This window comes from Ctenocephalides felis, unplaced genomic scaffold (assembly GCF_003426905.1).
Source record: "Ctenocephalides felis isolate EL2017-DRISC unplaced genomic scaffold, ASM342690v1 CF-g0.4_SCAFFOLD_01492, whole genome shotgun sequence".
Lineage (NCBI taxonomy): Eukaryota > Metazoa > Arthropoda > Insecta > Siphonaptera > Pulicidae > Ctenocephalides > Ctenocephalides felis.
In genome coordinates, this window is record NW_020537646.1 from 21,958,728 (window position 1) to 21,979,328 (window position 20,601).

General features: G+C 27.0%; 4 protein-coding genes across 5 annotated transcripts; 3 read left to right on the forward strand and 1 right to left on the reverse strand.

Annotated features, from left to right (window-relative positions):
• The first annotated feature begins 745 nt into the window (after window positions 1–745).
• LOC113370508 (glutamyl-tRNA(Gln) amidotransferase subunit A, mitochondrial) lies at window positions 746–3,169 on the forward strand. Its single transcript, XM_026611180.1, has 9 exons — window positions 746–845; window positions 911–1,105; window positions 1,183–1,316; window positions 1,440–1,580; window positions 1,676–1,863; window positions 2,136–2,329; window positions 2,397–2,620; window positions 2,691–2,902; window positions 2,967–3,169. Exons 1-9 carry the CDS (start codon window positions 813–815, stop codon window positions 3,167–3,169), a joined length of 1,524 nt encoding a protein of 507 aa, XP_026466965.1. The 5' UTR covers window positions 746–812.
• Window positions 3,170–4,019: 850 nt separating this feature from the next.
• Window positions 4,020–10,357, forward strand: LOC113369819 (lon protease homolog, mitochondrial). Of its 2 annotated transcripts, none has more exons than XM_026610395.1 (13): window positions 4,020–4,546; window positions 4,632–4,890; window positions 5,315–5,651; window positions 5,845–5,974; window positions 6,280–6,584; window positions 6,851–7,080; window positions 7,201–7,393; window positions 7,679–7,866; window positions 8,111–8,286; window positions 8,349–8,514; window positions 9,034–9,241; window positions 9,516–9,705; window positions 9,886–10,357. In XM_026610395.1, exons 1-13 carry the CDS (start codon window positions 4,133–4,135, stop codon window positions 10,114–10,116), a joined length of 3,027 nt encoding a protein of 1,008 aa, XP_026466180.1. In that variant the 5' UTR covers window positions 4,020–4,132; the 3' UTR covers window positions 10,117–10,357. The 2 variants fall into 2 exon arrangements, with proteins under 2 accessions (XP_026466180.1, XP_026466181.1); XM_026610396.1 differs by having other exon boundaries at window positions 5,387–5,651.
• Window positions 10,358–10,426: 69 nt separating this feature from the next.
• Window positions 10,427–12,142, reverse strand: LOC113369822 (deoxyribose-phosphate aldolase). Its single transcript, XM_026610398.1, has 6 exons — window positions 12,031–12,142; window positions 11,755–11,939; window positions 11,481–11,652; window positions 10,958–11,190; window positions 10,737–10,883; window positions 10,427–10,597 (listed from the first exon to the last, which is right to left on the reverse strand). The coding sequence occupies exons 1-6, from the start codon at window positions 12,044–12,046 to the stop codon at window positions 10,427–10,429; spliced, it is 924 nt and encodes a 307-aa protein (XP_026466183.1). The 5' UTR covers window positions 12,047–12,142.
• Window positions 12,143–12,636: 494 nt separating this feature from the next.
• On the forward strand, window positions 12,637–15,838 carry LOC113369821 (sorting nexin-27). The gene is made up of 8 exons (XM_026610397.1): window positions 12,637–13,087; window positions 13,551–13,736; window positions 13,807–13,946; window positions 14,019–14,116; window positions 14,194–14,437; window positions 14,583–14,743; window positions 14,815–15,004; window positions 15,496–15,838. Exons 1-8 carry the CDS (start codon window positions 12,813–12,815, stop codon window positions 15,729–15,731), a joined length of 1,530 nt encoding a protein of 509 aa, XP_026466182.1. The 5' UTR covers window positions 12,637–12,812; the 3' UTR covers window positions 15,732–15,838.
• Window positions 15,839–20,601: the final 4,763 nt, after the last annotated feature.

The following is a 20,601-nucleotide window of genomic DNA, read 5'->3' on the forward strand; positions in this document are numbered from 1 at the left end:
TCATACTATTTTTTATTGATGTAACGCCCGACTTTCAAACTCGAATAATATATATATATATATATATATAAAAAAAGCGAGAGGTTTTTCTTCAGATGGTGAAATAATATAATAAAATTGGAATTACTGGATGGATGCCCAAGAAACAATTTTATATATATATATATATATATATATATATATATATATATATACATTTCAAGCAAATCCACTCGCTTCGAACATCTACATGTTAGTAATTTTCATTGTTACAATTTCATTTTTATTTGAAATTTGAAAATCGCGCTGTCGAGACGTCGCATCACTTCGTCTGATTTCGTCTATGGTCGCCTTTGTACACATTTGTACATAGTGACAAGAAATGCGCTGGTTTTTTATTCAAAGTAATAAATAACCTAGAATAAAATTAAATAACACAAAATATGTATTCAATGAGACATTAAATATAAATTTACGTCGACAAGAATATATAGTTTTATATGATTAAAAAATTATATTTTATGAAACATAATGTATATATAGTCATTTTATATTTATTTAGATTTAAAATAATAAAAATACACTACTTTAAACTTTACTTTATATAATACTAAAATGCACTACTTTATACTTTACACTATTATATTATTTAAAGAAATCATACAATATCACTAAGGAAACATTGCAACGTAACTTTGTGAATTAAATTTATACAATACTGAATGAACAGTTAAAAAAATAATCATATATATTAGCTTCTCTGAAGTGAACATAAGTATTTGGTTAATTTTTTAATTTATTATTTAAATAAGTTTGGACATAATAATTTCATTATGAACAAGATTCTATTATCTGCAATAAAACAGGTAATATAAAATTGATCCACTTATAAATATTTTTGACTTTTGTTGGATAATATAATTATATTTAGATACCTCCTGAGTTTCGACTGGATTTAAAAAACACATGTATTGAACATGCATTGTGTTTAAACGATTCTTTAAACTCATTCATCAAGATTATATCATCAAATGATCTTGACATGAAATCTAATGAAAATGTATGTTCATCTAATAAGCCACTAAGCGGCATTCCATTTGCTTTGAAAGATAACTTTTGCACTAAGGTATATATGTTTAGGTAAGTCTTTCTTAATAACTAAAACAAACTAATTATACTTGCTGCGATCTAATATAATTTTAGGGAGTGCATACTACATGTGGATCTAAAATGCTTAAAGATTTTGTACCAATGTATAATGCAACCGTTTATGAGAAACTAATACATGCTGGAGCTGTGTTGATAGGAAAATGTAATATGGATGAATTTGGAATGGGGTCAGTTTTTATCAATTTTGGCTGACGTTTGTATTGTTAGCAGTTTTTTTGAAACATTTTAATATGTCACTGTATTAGATTCAAATTTAAAATGCTAACTATGTAATAGTTTTTGAATATTAGGTCAGGGTGTATAGATTCAATGAATGGTCCAACTCGAAATTGTTGGGGTTATTCATCTGATCGAAGTTCTAGTAATTCAAGAATACCAGGAGGTAGTTCGGGAGGATCAGCTGTTGCTGTTGCATCTGGAGCTTGTTCCTTGTAAGTTTAAAGCAGCAAGTTTATGTACATAAATTTATATTTTTATGCACATCAGTTGCTGATAGTTTTATATACATGAATTTTTATATTTTTAGTGCTTTGGGTTCTGATACTGGTGGCTCCACAAGAAATCCAGCCTCATATTGTGGATTAGTGGGATTAAAACCAACATATGGCTTAGTTTCAAGGTATGGATTAATTCCTTTGGTGAACTCCATGGACGTACCTGGAATATTCACAAGATCTGTGGAAGATTGTGCTATGATATTAAATATCATTGCAGGTATATTTAGAAATTAGAACCAAATTCTAATACTCTTCATACTGTAGTCAAATTTTCATATCAAATAATATTTTTAATTTGAAACTTACAATAAATTTATTATGATATTGAATTACTATCATGATTAAATTGCAATTTAAGTAACTGCTTTTAATATTATATATGATGCCAAATATGAAAATTAGTTTATACTAATTTAATTTATTCTTCACATACGAGTAAATATAAATTTGAATTATAAAAAATAGATAATTTTCATTCAAATATGTTAGGACCAGATGTAATGGATTCCACAACACTCAAAAGACCTTACCAAAATGTTACTCTTTCGCAAGATTTTACTCTGAAGAATGTCAGAGTGGGAATTCCAAAAGAATATTACTGCTCAGAAATGAGCAGTGATGTCACATCAACGTGGACTTATGTTGCTGATATGTTGGAAAAAGCTGGGGCAATTGTGAACCAAGTAATGTAATAAAAATTTAATTTAAAATGCTCAATATAATTTACAAATAACTCATTTTATTTTGAAGGTTTCTATGCCAAATACAAGTTATTCCATAGCTGTATATTCTATATTAAATCAATGTGAAGTCAGTTCAAATATGGCACGTTATGATGGTGTTGAATATGGATTAAGACCTAACGTGGAGTCAATAGAATCAACTGAACAACTATATGCTGAGTCGAGATCTCAAGGATTTAATAATGTTGTTAAAAATCGAATCATAGCTGGAAACTATTTTCTTCTCGATAGGTATAAAGCTACTAGAATGAGTATACATATGTTTAGTTTTTGAACACTTGTGTATAAACAAACGTTTTAGAAATTATGAAAAATATTTTTTAAAAGCGATGAAAGTAAGGCGAATGATAGCAAAAGATTTTGAAGAAATATTTTATGGAAAAGATTCTGTAGATATTTTATTAACACCCACAACTTTGAGTGAAGCACCTACCCTTGATGAATTTATGAAAAAGGAAAATCAAGATCAATGTTCAGTGCAAGATTACTGCACTCAACCTGCAAATATGTCAGGTGCATAGTTAATCTTATTTATGACAAGATTTAATAAATCAATCAATTTATCAATTTTCAACAGGTGTTCCTGCTATTTCAATTCCCATTAAACTGTCGAGCAATTCATTGCCTTTGAGTTTACAATTAATGGGGCCTCACTTAAGTGAAGAGCGGCTTTTAAATATTGCATCATGGATTGAAAAAGAAGTTGATTTTCAAAATAAATACATTGACATACTTATCAAAAATATCAATATAATAAAACAAATTTCAGATTATAAATAGTGAACAGCTACAGCTTTGTGTGCAAAGCAAAGAAGCAATTTAATGTTTTTATTTCTTGAAATATTCAATAAAACATGTTTTGTGATTATACCTCTTCAAAAAGTATTTTCTTAATAATAAGTCAGAAATCTGTCATTCTACTTGTGTGCAGCAAACAAGCAAATACACGTAATTTTTTAAAATAATCAATGGAAATCAAGGTTTTGCATGGCCATACCATATAAAGCAATAGTATATGTTGTACAGAAAGATATATAAATCTTTATAAAGATTTTATAAATATAATCTATATAAAGATATATAACTGGATATATGTTTTATTAACCTTGATCTGTTGATTCATTATAAATATACTGCAAATAATTTTTATTTACATCATAATTGTACAACAAAAGTCATTTTCTCACCTTCGACCTCTGATCCATGCCATATCAGTATTCCACTACATTATTTGAAATGTAGTCTATATTATAAATCCGAATTGAATTCTTTATTTAAAGTAAACATATACTGCCGGCAAGAATTTCAAAGAAACTATAACTTCACAAATATTTCAAACAAACAATTTGAAAACAATAACAAATGAAAATGATTTCATTTAACATTTTCCATGTCATTCATTTAAAGCTTTAATTGTTGTTCAAATGTGTCGATTTAAATATTATTACAGTCTTTCAACGTTACAACTTGAAATATAAAAAAGTAGCAACGGTCAAGATCAAGCGATAGGGTTTTATTTTATTTTGAAATCATGGCAATGTAAACAAGTTTTATTTCAAACATTGGCAACACTTTTTAATAACCAAATTTAATCATGTCATACTATTTGACACATTCTTGTACATTCGCAACAAAAATTAGTTTTTTTAAATTTTAAACGTAAAAAAAACACTATCTGATTATGTCAATAATTTAACCAAATATATCAATAAATAAATTATTTTCAAGTTTTATCAAACAAAAATGCTTTTTGAAGTGACGTTCAGTGGGACAAGGAGATTGCAGTATTTTTGTTACAGGCGACTATCTTTAGGGTTATATAAAACGAATATTCGAGCATTCTCTGTATCAACACATAATTACTATGGTTCAAATCAACATTTGTATCAAAGTTTACCAAACACCGCAAGAAGTATATACTTGTTGAATAAAGATAGCTATAAAACTAATACATTTCTTGGTGGGATTAAGTACTATTCTACGAAGAAAGAGGATGAAGAAGGTAGATCTCCATCTCCATCAAGACCAAAAGAACAACATCATGAATATCACACACAGTTACCTGCGACAGTTGCTGTTCCTGAAGTCTGGCCCCATTTGCCGGTTATCGCTATCAACAGAAATCCTGTATTTCCCAGGTTTCTCAAACTTGTAGAGGTAGTATAAAATTAATTCAAATTAGTATAGTTATTTAATACAAATAAGTATAAAATTAATACAAATCGTGCCATGATCTCCATAGATTACAAATCCAGTTTTAATTGAGCTAGTGAGAAGAAAAGTAAAACTGAATCAACCATATGCAGGAATATTTCTCAAAAAAAATGAAGAGAATGAGTCTGAAGTTGTTCAATCCTTAGATGATATATACCATATTGGTACATTCGCGCAAATTCATGAAATGCAAGATTTGGGAGAAAGATTGCGATTGGTTATAATGGCCCACAGACGTATTAAAATCACTGGGCAATTAATGGATGAAATTATTGAAGTTCCTAAAGGTATTGTAATTTATATTTTATCCGTGATTATTTTGTTTCAGCATTATGATTGGTGGTTTGATTGAAGCTTGTGTGTAAATTCATAATTCCAAACCTTAAAATCCTTATCTATCCCATCAGTGAATTATAGATTTTATCAATAGTACTTAAAATTACAATAATGCAGTTTATGAAGATATCACAAATTGTTTTCTTTGAATTTCAAGGACGTACAATAGTTTACATAAAATGAATAACAACAATATTTAAATGTCATGAATAAAATTGAATATTTAAAATATAATTGTGATATTAGCATAATATATGCAAAATTATTTTAAAGTGCTATTGACTACAATAAACATCAAAGATTTTATTTTGTTGAGTACTGAACTCTTTTTTCAAATCTAACTACGACCAATCAACCAACCACAAAATAATTCAGAAATGAAATTGAAGTTTCCATTATTAAATTCTGAAATAAACGTTAAACTCGACTCTACAACTGAAAATGAAGAATCACGAGCTGAGCAACGCAGAAGAAAACATCAGAGCTCAAGAATAAAGCCTATCGCATCAAGACCTGAGGTTGTTCAAAAGAAAACTGAGGAAGTAGAATCAACAGTAGAAAGTGATAAGAGCAAAACAAAGCAACCTTTACTAATGGTTGAGGTTGAAAATGTGGTTCATAACAAATATCAACAAACAGAAGAAGTTAAAGCCTTAACTCAAGAGGTTATAAAAACTATTAGGGATATTATAAGCTTGAATCAGATGTACAGGTAATTTAAATAATTAAGTTTTGATTTTTTGTTCACATTGAATTATTTTTATAAAATTCTTTATTGTGCCTAAATGCTACTTTTATTAAAATAATTTTGGAAAGAAATGTGAAGTAATGAAAATCTTTTTTTTAAAACATATGTAGTCATATGAAAATTATTTGACTGTATTCACAAATTTATGAAATTTTAGGGAATCCTTACAACAAATGTTGCACCAAGGTCAGCGCGTTGTTGATAATCCAGTATATTTGAGTGATTTAGGTGCAGCTTTAACAGGTGCTGAACCACAGGAACTACAAGCAGTATTGGAAGAATTAGAGGTTTTTATTTATCACTCATAATACAAAACAAGCATGTTGGATGGTTTTCTTTATATTATTCATCTTCACAACAAAAAAAGTGAATCAGAAAAATTAGTACTAAATCAGAATATTAACTAATTTTTTTTTTGTTGGTAAAAATGTTGAAATCAATAATAGATTGCAATTTTAAAGTGTTTAATTTAAAACAATATATACATTTATACATTACATATACATTTCCTTATCTATGAATATATATATATATATATATATATATATATTTATTGCAGATAAACTAATCACATTGTTACTATTACTTGCAGATTCCAAAACGTTTAATGCTATCATTGAAGCTTTTGAAAAAAGAATTTGAATTGTCAAAACTGCAACAAAAAATTGGAAGAGAAGTAGAAGAAAAAGTGAAGCAACAGCATCGAAAGTATATACTACATGAGCAACTGAAAGTTATTAAAAAGGAACTTGGTCTTGAGAAAGATGATAAAGATGCTATAGGTGATAAGTTCAGAGAGAGAATTAAAAACAAAACTGTTCCTACAGCAGTTAGAGAGGTCATTGATGAAGAATTAACAAAATTGACATTCTTGGAATCCCACAGCTCTGAATTTAAGTGAGTTTAATTTATAAAACATATTTCAAGAGTCAGCTTTAATATGCAGGGTTTTATGTTTTCTATTTTTTTTTACTCATAGAACATTTAAATATTTCAAGAAACACTAAAAGCTTAATATTGATTTTCTGTACTTTAATTTTTTACTTTAATTAGCATTTCTAAAAGATTCAATAAATCCTTTAGATTTTGTTTTACCAGATTCATGCTTTATTTTACTCTACGTTTTGGAAAAAATAATATCCAAAATTCTTTTTTATTAACAGTGTAACACGGAATTATTTAGACTGGCTAACCTCTCTCCCATGGGGATTGACAAGTAAGGAAAACTTAAATATTGAGCGAGCTGTTGGAATTCTGGATGAGGACCATTATGGTATGGAAGACATTAAGAAAAGAGTTCTAGAATTTATTGCAGTTAGTCAATTAAAAGGAAGTACTCAGGGCAAAATTCTTTGCTTTTATGGTCCTCCTGGTGTTGGAAAAACTAGCATAGGTATATCATTTCATTTCATATTGATTAATAAATAGAGATTATAACTTTATTATTATACAATATCATTCTTACTTTTAATTTTACATTTATAAATGTATTTACAATTCAATTATTTTTTAGCTCGTTCAATTGCTCGTGCTTTAAATAGGGAATATTTCCGTTTTTCTGTTGGAGGAATGACTGATGTAGCAGAAATCAAAGGACACAGGCGAACTTATGTAGGTGCAATGCCTGGAAAAGTAATTCAATGCTTGAAAAAAACCAAAACGGAAAATCCTTTGATATTGATTGATGAAGTTGATAAGATTGGGAAGTGAGTTATGAGTATTTACATATATCTGAAAAAAAATTTAATACCCATCCGGCGAAATAAAAAAAATAAGAAAAAATAATTTTCTTCATTATATGTTTCTACACTTGAAACACCAAAATTATTGGAAAGAGGAGAATTATATTATTTTTTATTTCAAAGAGTGAGCTGTTAAAAAAATTCCAAATATGTTTCATTACAACATTTGCATATATATATATATATATATATATATATATATATATATTATATGTAAATAATATGTGTGTATGTGTGTTAAATTTTCAGGGGGTATCAAGGTGATCCATCATCAGCATTACTAGAAATGTTGGATCCAGAACAAAATTCCAACTTTTTAGATCATTATCTAGATGTGCCAGTCGATTTATCTAGGGTTCTATTTATTTGCACTGCAAATGTGATTGAAACAATTCCTGAACCTCTAAGAGATCGTATGGAAATGATAGATATGTCAGGTGAATAGTTTTAGATTTTATTTCTTGTATTCACTACTCATATAATTTAAGTATGTTTGAGATTAATATCTATAGTATTTATATAATTAATTTTGTGATTTTCAATTAAACATTTCACTAATGGCTTATGTAAGTTACTACTAGCATAAACCAGAAAATTTTTAAAAGTGGTGATAAATTATTTATAAATAATTTAGTATTTGCTTCTTTATATTATAATAACATTTTTATATTATAAAATTAGGCTATGTTGCTGAGGAGAAATTAGCTATAGCAAAACAATATTTACTTCCCCAAGCAATGAAAGATTCAGGTCTAAAGGATACGCAAATAACATTAGAAGATGGTTCTTTAACAGCTTTGATAAAGAATTATTGCCGTGAATCTGGAGTCAGAAATCTACAGAAACATATTGAAAAGGTAATTTGCACTGTACAAAGTATATCTTTGCTTCATTTTGTTCAAATTGAAATTCACAATAGGTTGTTAGAAAAGTGGCTTACAAAGTTGTTAAGAAAGAAGCGGAGCAGATTAGTGTTAGCTCAGAAAATTTAAGTGACTTTGTGGGAAAGCCTGTTTTTACACATGATCGAATGTATGATACAACTCCACCAGGGGTTGTTATGGGTTTAGCCTGGACGGCAATGGGTAAGGATATTATACTCAATTTTATTAACTATTTATTTTAGATTTTTCATACAAATTGTTTTAATTATGGCCAACAGCGTTAGAACATTATACATAAATACTTATTACTGTATGTGAATGTGAATGATGCATAATTTCGGCAAAAGGTATTAGAAAAATTGTAGGGTATGAAAAATAATTATGAAGATAAAAATAGTGATAATAATAAAGATAATAATTACATAAAAATAATGAATCAATTTTTAAAGAGTTATATTACACAGGTGAAAAATTATGAGTTTTTTTTAATGAAATCACAATGTTAATTCTTCTTTAGCTATTATATAATTATATTGATTATATTTCTAAGTAACAATTTTTTTGTAACTTAATACATTTTTATAATTGCCATTTAGAATGATAGTTATTAGAATTTTACTCATTGTATATTATGGTATGTTGGATAACTTCCTCTGCCTATTAAATTTTTTGGCTGAAGGTTTTTGAATCATAGTTTTACATTTAATTTGTATGAATTAGGTGGCACAACATTATTCATTGAGACTGCTCCACGGAGGTTTGATGCTGGAACCAGAGTGTCTCTAGATGGCAAAGCACCTGGTGAAGGAACTTTGGAGGTTACAGGGCACCTAGGGAATGTTATGAAAGAATCCGCACGAATTGCACTCACAGTTGCCCGAAATTTCATGAATAGGATTGATTCCACAAATCAATTTTTAAACATCAGGTTCAACATTCACTATTAACCATTATACACTACACTAATTCTAACATAAATCATAAATAATTTAGTAGTACCAAAACATATTTATTTATACATAAGTATGTATATATATTTTGAATATTATTTCATATTTTATTATTTTATTAAAGTTTAATAGTTGTTTTTTTTTTCATAATTGACCAAAATTCAATTCTTTGTTTTCATAAATGTAAGAATTTGTTCTTTGCTATTATTTATATAGTTTCTGTTCAAATGAAACTCAAAATTTTTTTTCCAGTCACCTACATTTACATGTGCCTGAAGGCGCTACTCCAAAAGACGGCCCCAGTGCAGGTTGTACAATAGTAACAGCTCTACTTTCATTGGCCAAAGGTAAACCAGTCCGACAAGATCTTGCAATGACTGGTGAGGTTTCATTGATGGGAAAGGTACTTCCTGTTGGTGGCATTAAAGAAAAAACGATTGCGGTATGTATTTTCTTGTTTCAAACCATAATATGTACAAAAGTGCAACTTATTTGAATTGAATTCTTATCAATATATTCCTATCAAATATTAATAAGATAATATGACAAAACTCTCACCTCAAAACCCGAGAACAATTTTAGAAAATTAAAAATATGCTATGTATTTTTTTTTTTTCTGCAGGCAAAACGGGTTGGAGTGAAATGCATAATATTACCAGAGGAAAATAAAAAAGACTATACAGATTTGCCAAAGTTTATAACCAATGGATTAGAAGTACATTTTGTAAGTACTTACGAAGACATATATAAAATAGTATTTGAGGAGTCACTTCCAGAATCGACAAGTACAACACAACCTTTTCAACAACCTACACTCAATCTTTCACCACCACCTAAAGCAAAAATTGTGTGAGATTGTGCAGTTATAATATTGCATTATTATTCAATTATTTTTGTAGATTTGTTTATATTAATTTAAGAAAAAAAAATCGGTTCTACTATGTTTTGCCCATACTTATAAATTTTATATTATTCTGTATGTAGAAAGTAATTGTGTTGTTATAGCAAGTCATGATGCAATCGTGTACTTGAAGTATGTTATGAAGTTAAAAACTTACATAAAATTTAATTATATGCTGAAAACATGTTTGAAAAGTCATTTTTATATGAGTAGGTGAAACGCTTTAGATAATAAAATACTTTATTTAATAAAGAACTTTCTTTTATTTTTCCATTGTTGATAATTTGTCTTGTAAGTCTTGTAATAACCCTGAGGCACCAATTCTAAATAGCTTGGGTGTCAACCATGATTCCCCCAATTCTGATTTTACAAGTTGAAACCAAGATAAAGCATCATGTACAGTTCGAATGCCACCAGCTGGTTTAAGTCCAACCTATGGTTTATTACATATATATATATATATATATATATATATATATATATATATATATATATTAATTTTGGAATACATTTGTTATATATATATATATATATATATATATATATAAATTGCTAATATTTGCTATATTTACCTTTATGCCTGTTTTCTTATAAAAGTCTTTGATTGCCCTGCACATTACATACCCAAAATAGAGAGTCGCATTAATGTTTTCTTTACCAGTAGATGTTTTTATAAAATCAGATCCAGCCATCATTGCTATCATAGATGCTTTATAAACCTTTAGTAAACTTTGTAAATTAATTTCATAATTCATTGCATCTGAAATTTAATAATTTATTGAGCAATTCTCACATCATTATAATTTCTCAATTCTCCAACAGCTAAAATAGTTTTCATGCAAGCTTTTCCTTGACAAACGTTTTTCATAGCTTTCACTTCATTGAATAACTGTTCCCATTGCTCAGTGATTACTAAACTACGATCAATTACAATATCTATTTCATTAGCACCATATTCTAAACAGCATTCAATTTCTAATAATCTACTTTTCAATGGATATTGTCCAGATGGAAAACCAGCTGCAACTGATTGTTTGAAATAATATTTATATAAATTTAGTATTAGTATGTTATAATAAAATTTCTGAAAACTGGCAATTGGGGAAATTTGAAAAAATGGTAATATTTACAAAATGAAAAGCAAATACAGATATAAGTACTTTTAATGAAACTGCCAATTTTCATAAATATTTTTAAAAATAGAATTTAGATGATTGAAAACTATAAATTAATTTGAATAGTATACCAAATTACTAATTGTAAGTACAATTAAAGAATAATTTCAACATTCTGTTATATGTATAAAAATGTATTACCAGAAGCTGTTTTTATACTATCATATTTGTTGGCAGATTTTAAATAATTTACAACATCAGTAACTCGAGATGGATATACACAAATAGCAGCTGTATGTAATGAAGAGTTATCAACTGAACATCCCTTAGATAAGAGTTTTGCATGTAAATCATTGTTGATTGGTTCAATAGCCTATAAAAGATAACTACCCTTCAACTTTGAATACTAGATTATATGAAAATTATTTGAAAAGGTTTACTTAGACTGACTTAGACACTAGTTTTCTCTATTTACCTTTTTACAAAGATTCTCTACTACTTTCTGGGTGTCATTAGCATTTAATGTTGTTAAATCTATATGCTTAATTACTTCAATCAATGAACAAACTGTAATTTCGCTATTTGGAACATCTTTTATCTCCTTAACTTTATTTTCCACATCATTGTTATTGATAGTGATGTTTTCAAAATAAGCAGAATCTATTAAATTAAAAATAGGAAAAATCTAATTATATGATTACAAATTACAATACAGTACAATTGCAAAAAAAAGAAACTCTTGTATATTTACCAAAAATGATAGGCATATCTATAAATTTATAATATATGTTTAAACTGTGATATTGAAATTAGACTTGTTACATAAATAAAGTCATTTATATGTATGATTGTTTACAAGAACGTGGCAGATTAAACATCGAATATAGATAAGATATGTCAGTGTCTTAATTTATATTTTAATGTGTCTTTTAATAATGTACGAGGTATTATTATATTGTCTATGTCAATGTACAAGGTATTATTATATTGTCTAGGGTATATGAATATCCATAAAAATGTTATGGTTATGGGGAAATATTATGGTTTTACTTCTATTTTAACTTTTAGTAAACCATTCCAAGTAATTTATGAATGACAAACGTTCACTCATTTTTACAACAAAACTGCTGCCAACCTAAACATTTGTCAAACAATGTTTGAATTTGAAAAAACTGTCATCGACAGGAGAATTTGAAGTGAAACTCTTGAACAATTAAAAATATTAGAAACAAAATATATTTGTTGTGCTTGCCTTTCGTTAATATCAGTTTCTTTAATCTAGAATCGAAAGCCAAATATTATTTTGTCTAGGGCGTATAATTTCATGTTGGTATTTTTGTTTTTGTGAAATGTCAATTAAACGTCAAACATCGTGAATGTTATTCATTCTCTCTATGGATTATAGAAAATGGAGTGGTATTTTAGCTCATATTAAATAAAAACTATTACTATAGTGCTATATGAAATTAAATGTTTGTCATAAATTTCGCAATGCTTTAAAAGCGCTTTAATATCCGTCAAATTATAAACAACATGGCGGATGTTAAAAATTCCAATGAAACAACAAATTCTTCGAAACTAAATAATCGTAATAGTAGCAAATCGAATTCAAATGGACCACGGGCGATCACTATTTGCAAAACTGAAACAGGATTTGGTTTCAATGTCCGTGGGCAAGTGTCCGAAGGTGGACAGTTGCGTTCAATAAATGGGGAGTTATATGCACCTTTACAGCATGTGAGTGCTGTCTTAGATCAAGGGGCCGCAGAACTAGCTGGAATTCGAAAAGGGGATCGTATATTAGAAGTGTAAGATCATGATATGTTACTGATTAGTTGTTTTAGTTTTGAGAGAAATATGATGAAAATATATATTTTTTCTTTGTTCACGCATAATTCAATAGAAAGTATCAAATTAATCTTATTATTTCAATAAATTCTCAGACGAATTAAATTTTCAAATTGTTTATTGTTTTACTCAAGGTAGCAATTGTAATTTTTTATTGCAAGAGTATTATGTCCATGAATTATTATAAAACAATTAATGAAATTAAATGCAGACTTCCAAAAAATTGCTTTATAATAACAGCTATAATGTAATTTATTAAATGTATTATTAGTAAGTTATTCATTAAAATACTAAAGAAAAAGTTGAGTGATTTTCTACAATACATAAAAATGTCTTGCAACAATACTTAAATTTTATTCATTTCATTTATTGTGTATTATAGCTAACTTTTAATTTTCATAAATGCAATATCTATCTTTACAGAAATGGTGTTAGTGTTGAAGGAGCGACACATAAGCAAGTTGTAGACCTAATAAAATCTGGTGGAGACTGTTTAACACTCACTGTAATTTCAGTCTCTCAGCAAGAAGCTGAAAAATTAGAACCTGCTGAAGATACATCTGGATATTCATATATTGACTATACTGAGAAACGATCACTTCCAATTAGGTTTGTTCATTTATAGAATATTGATAATATATTCATTAAAAATATTTTGCTTAGTTATTTTATATTCCAGCATTCCAGATTACCATGTTAGTATTCGTGGTGGTGAAAAGTTTGTATCATTCAACATACACATGGCAGGGAGACATTTATGCTCCAGGAGATATAGGGAATTTGCTAATCTACATTCCAATTTGAAAAAAGAATTCACAGGTAAATAGTATATGTTTTTATAATATTGTCTATGTGATATTCCTCATTTTGTATTTTGTTTCTTGATTACAGGTTTTAATTTTCCAAAATTACCTGGAAAATGGCCATTTCAACTTAGTGAACAACAACTCGATGCAAGAAGAAGAGGTTTAGAGCAATACATTGAGAAGGTAATGAATCAATATACTATTACTAATATATCACTTACTTTTGCTACAAATATCATAACTTTATTGCTAATTTTAAGGTTTGTGCTGTTCGTGTTATTGCGGAATCTGATAATATGCAAGATTTTTTGACTGACTCTGAAGATGATGCACCTGTGTTAGTTGATCTAAAAATTCTTTTACCTGATCATCAAGTAGTTACAGTTGCTGTTAGTAAATCTAGTAGTGCTAGACATGTCTGGAAAATTGTTTGTGATAAAGCACAGCTTTCACAGTTTACACAAAAATATTTTTATTTATTTGAAATAGTGGAATACAATTTTGGTGAGTGTACTATAGGCATATATTTTAGTAAAAGTTTATGTGAATAATGAATATATAAAATTATTATAATATATTACTGCATATAAATATACAAATGCTTCAAAATCTTGCATTTGAGCACATTTAGACATTTAAATCTTTGCAGAGAGAAAATTGCAACCAGATGAAACACCCCACACGTTATATGTACAAAATTACAGTACGGCTTCAAGCACATGTTTAACAATTAGAAAATGGCTATTCTCTATTCGATTAGAGCTAGAAATACCTTCAAATGATCCTGCTTCTTTATACATATACTACCAGGTATATTGTTCATTCAGTTATAGCGTCATTAAAAATTATATAGAATATTTATACTTAAAAAAAATGTTTAGACTGTGGATGAAGTGAATAGAGGTCATGTCAGAGCTGAGGAAAGACTGTATGAATTGAAAGCTTTACAAGACCCAGGAACTAGACGTGAATATTTAGATCTTGCTCGAACATTAAGTGGTTATGGTGAAGTAGTTTTTCCTCATTGTGCTACTGATAGTCGGAAAGATGGCCATGTTATTCCTTCCATAGGTAATTATGCATTGAAATTTTATGTATGACAAAGATAATATATTAAAGATATTATATTATTTTTCTTCTACAATTTAACATTCCTTATTTTCATAATATAATATTTTAAAAGTAGATTTTTTAATTTTGGCATTGTGTTCTGAAGTTTGACCTTATGTTTTATTTAGTAGATCAGATAGTTTTGTTTATGGTCTATTTGGATATATTAAAACTTATTTGTAGTATTTTTGCATAATGATGCTATCACTAAACATTGTGTACATCATTTCAAAAGGAATTATTGTTTGCATCATATTCAAAATCAATAGTTTCAATCAATCAATTTTTAATGATCTGATATAGTCATAGATATCTGCTAATTATTATTAATATTATCTCAATAATTATATACGGTTCTCTGAAAAAGAGAGAGTCTGTGTACAATGTAATCATTAAATATTATTTTGCCTATAAGCACAAACTAATACGAATCTATCATCTGCTCTGTATAGGTGAGAAAAGTTTTCGTTTGACTGCATGCAGTGCAGATGGCCAACCTGAGTCACAAATAGTAGAATTTGCCTGGTCCACAATAATACGCTGGGAAAGCGATGATGAAGCCATGGCTTTTTGTTTAGAATATGATAGAGGTCAGGATAAGGGTACCCGTTGGCTAAAAGTGTTCACACCTTATCACATATACTTAGCTGATTGCTTTGATCGAGTTGCTGAGGAACGCAAAGATTAATTGTGTACCCATCATTATCATATTAAGGAACAAGCCACTTTTAAAGGTACAATTTATTTTTAATTTTATCTACCCTATAAAAATTTATTTGAACATCTAGCCTGAATACAAACAAATATATTTTGAACATTTAGCATATATATATATATATATATATATATATATATATATATTTATGTGTATATATATGTATATATATATATACTTTTACATCGGTTATGAATAGATGTACAAAAAGTACATAAAGCAATAGCTACTGATGGAATTATTCTACTTTATCAAGAACTAAATTGATTTGGGTTGGTCCACTGATTGAATTATCACATATAAAGTGAATATCAAACCTCATAATTCGTGGCATTTTTAAATTCCTAAACTTCTTAAAAGTTAGCACAGTTATTGTAGTTTTTATGTTATTCGTATATTATGTGCAATTTTTAACCACGATATTGGAGAATGCGACAAAGAATGATTTAATTCATGCTTTCATAAAATTGTTTATTTGAATTTTATTACACAGCAAATTCTGCAATAATGTACTTTGTACAACTGATATAGTTATAAGTATATCTGTATTATATAAGGCAATTAAAAAAACTATAGTCTGCCATTTATGTATATAGTATGTTATATCATGAATTATTTGAATCTGTTCAGCAAAATATATTGCATATAATTATTTATACATTTTCAAATAGAATCCAACTAGAATTTTGAGATAAAATTTTGTTTTAAAAACGGTATAACATAAATTTTATTATAGTAAATCTTCAGTATTATTATGAAATCCACAAATTAAAATTGATTGTAATAATAAATTTACTGATATATTGTTAGTTATATATATATATATATATATATATATATAATATATATACTTGTTTTTATATTCATAATCCCCCATTTTTATTCTAAATTTTATTACTTCTGCTGGCAATAAGTTTAATTTTGTGAGAAAAGAAATTTGTGTACGTTTAGTACTTACGAACGCGTTAACAAATTGTTTTATAAGTGATGTAGGTGGAATTCCTACTGATTACGAATTAGGATTTTTTTAAATATATATTCCTATATACAAATTATATTTGTTGCAAGCAAATAATTCTTTATCCCGTAGAATATTATCCTCAGCCCATCCCGGAAGGTATATTTTTATTGTAAGTTTTGCAGAACTTTCATTTATTTTGTTTTAAATTTATCTTTAATTACAATATTTTAATGTTATTTTTTTATAAATGTACTGAGGCAATTATATTATCAGTACTTATTCATAATATTCAGATAGTAATACTTATTTTATTAAGTGTATCTATTTACGGTATAAATATATCACTCTCATAACAGATTTGTTAATGTTCTAGGTGTAAAAATATATAAAAAATATATTCTGTAGATAAGGATTTGAACTTATTTCTTAAATTATATTAATCGAATATTATATATCATACATTAATTGATCTGAGCAGAATACAAACTGGATCTTCTTTGAACTGTAAAGATTATCTGTTAATTTTTTTTTCTTTGTAAAAACACTTGATACTAAAATAATAATTCTAAATTTCTTGCAAATATTTATAAGATACTTGGTTAGGTATTATATCAATTCTAGAAATAGAACAATTAGTGATTAATAAAAGCAAATTTGTGATCATTTTACCTTAAATGGTACTAAAATTATTTATTATTATGATATATTTATTCTTTAGTTTTTCGTCACATAAACGAATATAGTATCAAGATTTTTACATTTTTTATTAAGATATATGTTATGCTATGTTATATTTAATTTTTAACTTGTTCGAAGAAATTGTCATTTTAGTAATGTAATTTCATAAAGTTATGAGTAAAAGTTTGTCATTTGGAAATATGCATATTTATTTAACAAAATTAACTGAAATTTGTATTAAGAGTTCAACGAAGTGGAATATTAAGATTTAGTTATGATCACACTACACTCAATTTTTTGCACAAATTTTATTTTATAAGTTTTGAAACAGTAATGTCCCATCTTCAGTGTAAATTCTTACGCTGGGACATATTCCATGGAATATGCCTAACTCATTTTCGTAATATCATGATTGCACTAGGGAGGAAAAAACAATAATTAAATTAATAAATAGTGAATTTATTTTTATATTCAAAAAACTTAACAAAAACCACAGTGGTTCGACAAATAATGGCATTTCAATATATTTAAATGGGTAAAACTGCTTCGAGATACGAGTGTGGTTACGAAACGAATTAAACTGGTTTGTCGTGATGCCACTGTATATACAAAAATATATCAGTGAATGATATTTTACTTGATTTGAATCAATTGGTATTATGCCCTCCGCTTCCTGTTACAAATAATATTCATTGAAGACTGTTTTATGCTGACGCCATACTAGGAATATCAAAATGAATAATGTCTTTCCAAAACCATTTGTTCTCATAAATCTTATATGGAAGCAACGCATTATATTATGAGTACCTGACGAATGAGACTAAAAAAAATCAATTACAAAATCGGAAAATTAGACGATTGGATCAGGGCACGTTCAAGCCGATTGTACAAGGAATGGCGATCGAAACCAAGACAAAAGAGAGTGATGTTTCTTTTGAATAGAACTTTTTTGTGTGGAATATTTTTGAATTTGTGCATATTTAATGATACCGATATAGAACACTATAAATAGAGTGATTTTTGGTGTATTTAAAACTCTAAGAAAAATGCATTTCTCAGTTGTAACTAGATTTGGAGATGCTCAACTAAAGGTTTTGTGGCCAAGAATAATTTCAAACAAATAATAAATCAGTGATTTGACCAACCTGTGAATAACTTGTGAATTGTATGTTGTTTGCCTTTAGCAATATTTTGAACATTTTCACATGATGTTAATAGAAAGACAACATTCTCATCCAAGATTTCTTTATTAAATAGCATTAATTAATTAGTTTTATCTTTATACATCATCTTTTTACCTAGTTTTGATAGTTTATATATTATAAATATTATTATTATTTAATATTAATATGCTTATGATTAATCATTTAATATTTATCTAAAATTATCTATATTCAGAGAACACTTTGAATTAGATTAATGGAATACTTATTAGCGCAATATAAAATATATAATAAATATATCCAGTCTTTACTTCACATGACATGTTTAAATAAAATACAATACTTCAATAATTCGAATTAAAATGAAAACAAAAATTATTCAATATTTAGTGCAAATTATTTACTTATACGTGCAAACAAGTTTTTAAAAATAACCACAGCATATTTTGCTGCATATACATTTCATAACAAACGATAAAAATTGGAAATTTAACATCTATGTTTGAAATTGAAAACAGCTGAGAAATTATTTTCACATAAAAGTTCTTGATTTGGAAGAAAAAAATATTTGTTTTGATATATTTTGCTCTTTTTCATAGTATAGTTCATTTCCATTCAAATTTCATTAATTTGACAAAATAAAATTCGCATTGATTAACCAGTGGCGAATAGCAAAATCAGTCAACAATTTAATTCAACTAATGTTTTATATGAATTTTATTTTAAAATGTGTATTTTCAAAAACTACACATCATATACTTTTTAATCACAGAATGGATAGACCAATATATCTATACTCGTTCTTCATATGTTCATAGAATAAATGGCTGCATTAACTTGCATGTAAGAAACTTTTGCCAGCACATTATCGATTTTGTGATAATTCAATTTTAAACGCAGTGAATATATTTCATATGAACAAACAGAACATTTATACTTTTACACCAAATATTTTTCTTCTTTAAAATTTCTCTAAAAAGATTATTTTATATTTTTCAAGTCTTAATACATCAGTTTTCAGTCATGATTAATAGTAAGACACTTAAAAACATACATATATACATTTAGAATATTATGCATATTTAAACAAAGTGTAACGACAAAAATAAATATTTGTACTAAGAGAAGTTCATTAAGATGAAATGATTATGATTACACTTTCTATGGCACAAAAATTAATTCGGCCGTAATTTCGTTGCAATCGAAATATAATTATTTTTGCTGGTGAAAATTTGGTGATAATTTAAATTAGAAGGCATAATTACTATCTTCCATATTTAGAAGTATCACCTATGCCATGTACATGAATTTATCATTAATATAGCTTCACTGGTATGAGTTTTATTAAAATTTTGGTAACTATAATTATTCATTTTACAATAAAACTTGAATATAAGAATATTAATTGATTGTTTATTCAAAATTTGGCGCGCGTAGTATTTTATATACTTTTATACTTATGGCGAGTTAATGAAAGCCCCTTTCTCTTATTTAAATAAATCCCAATAAAAAAAACTTTCTTCAAAACAATTTCTTATTCTTATTATACTGTAATGTTTATTTCTGGTAAAGTTTTAATAAATCTTTCAATCGAGTCCCTAGGTTGGGAAATAACATTTAAATTCCTAAAAGATTCTTTATACATTTTATTTGAATTCTTTTTTGAACATTATTTGAAGATCATAAAAGATTGTTTGATTTATATTAAATCAATTTTTTATAAAATTTGGCATTTCATTTGCTTTTAATTAACACATTCATAAATTTTGCTAATACATTATAAATTTATATTATGCCGAAAAAACCTTGTACCAAATTTAGTTCAAAATCAAATCCTTTATGAAATTCACTATTATTTTCACTTAAATTCGAATGTGGAATTTTAATTATCTTGCTGCACTAAACAAAATAATAAAATATTTGTTGTCCAAAAATATTTTAAATCAAATGAGATAATATATTGCTATTAGTCTTATAAATAAATAAATAGTTCGTTGTTTGATATGAATATATATATATATATATATATATATATATATAT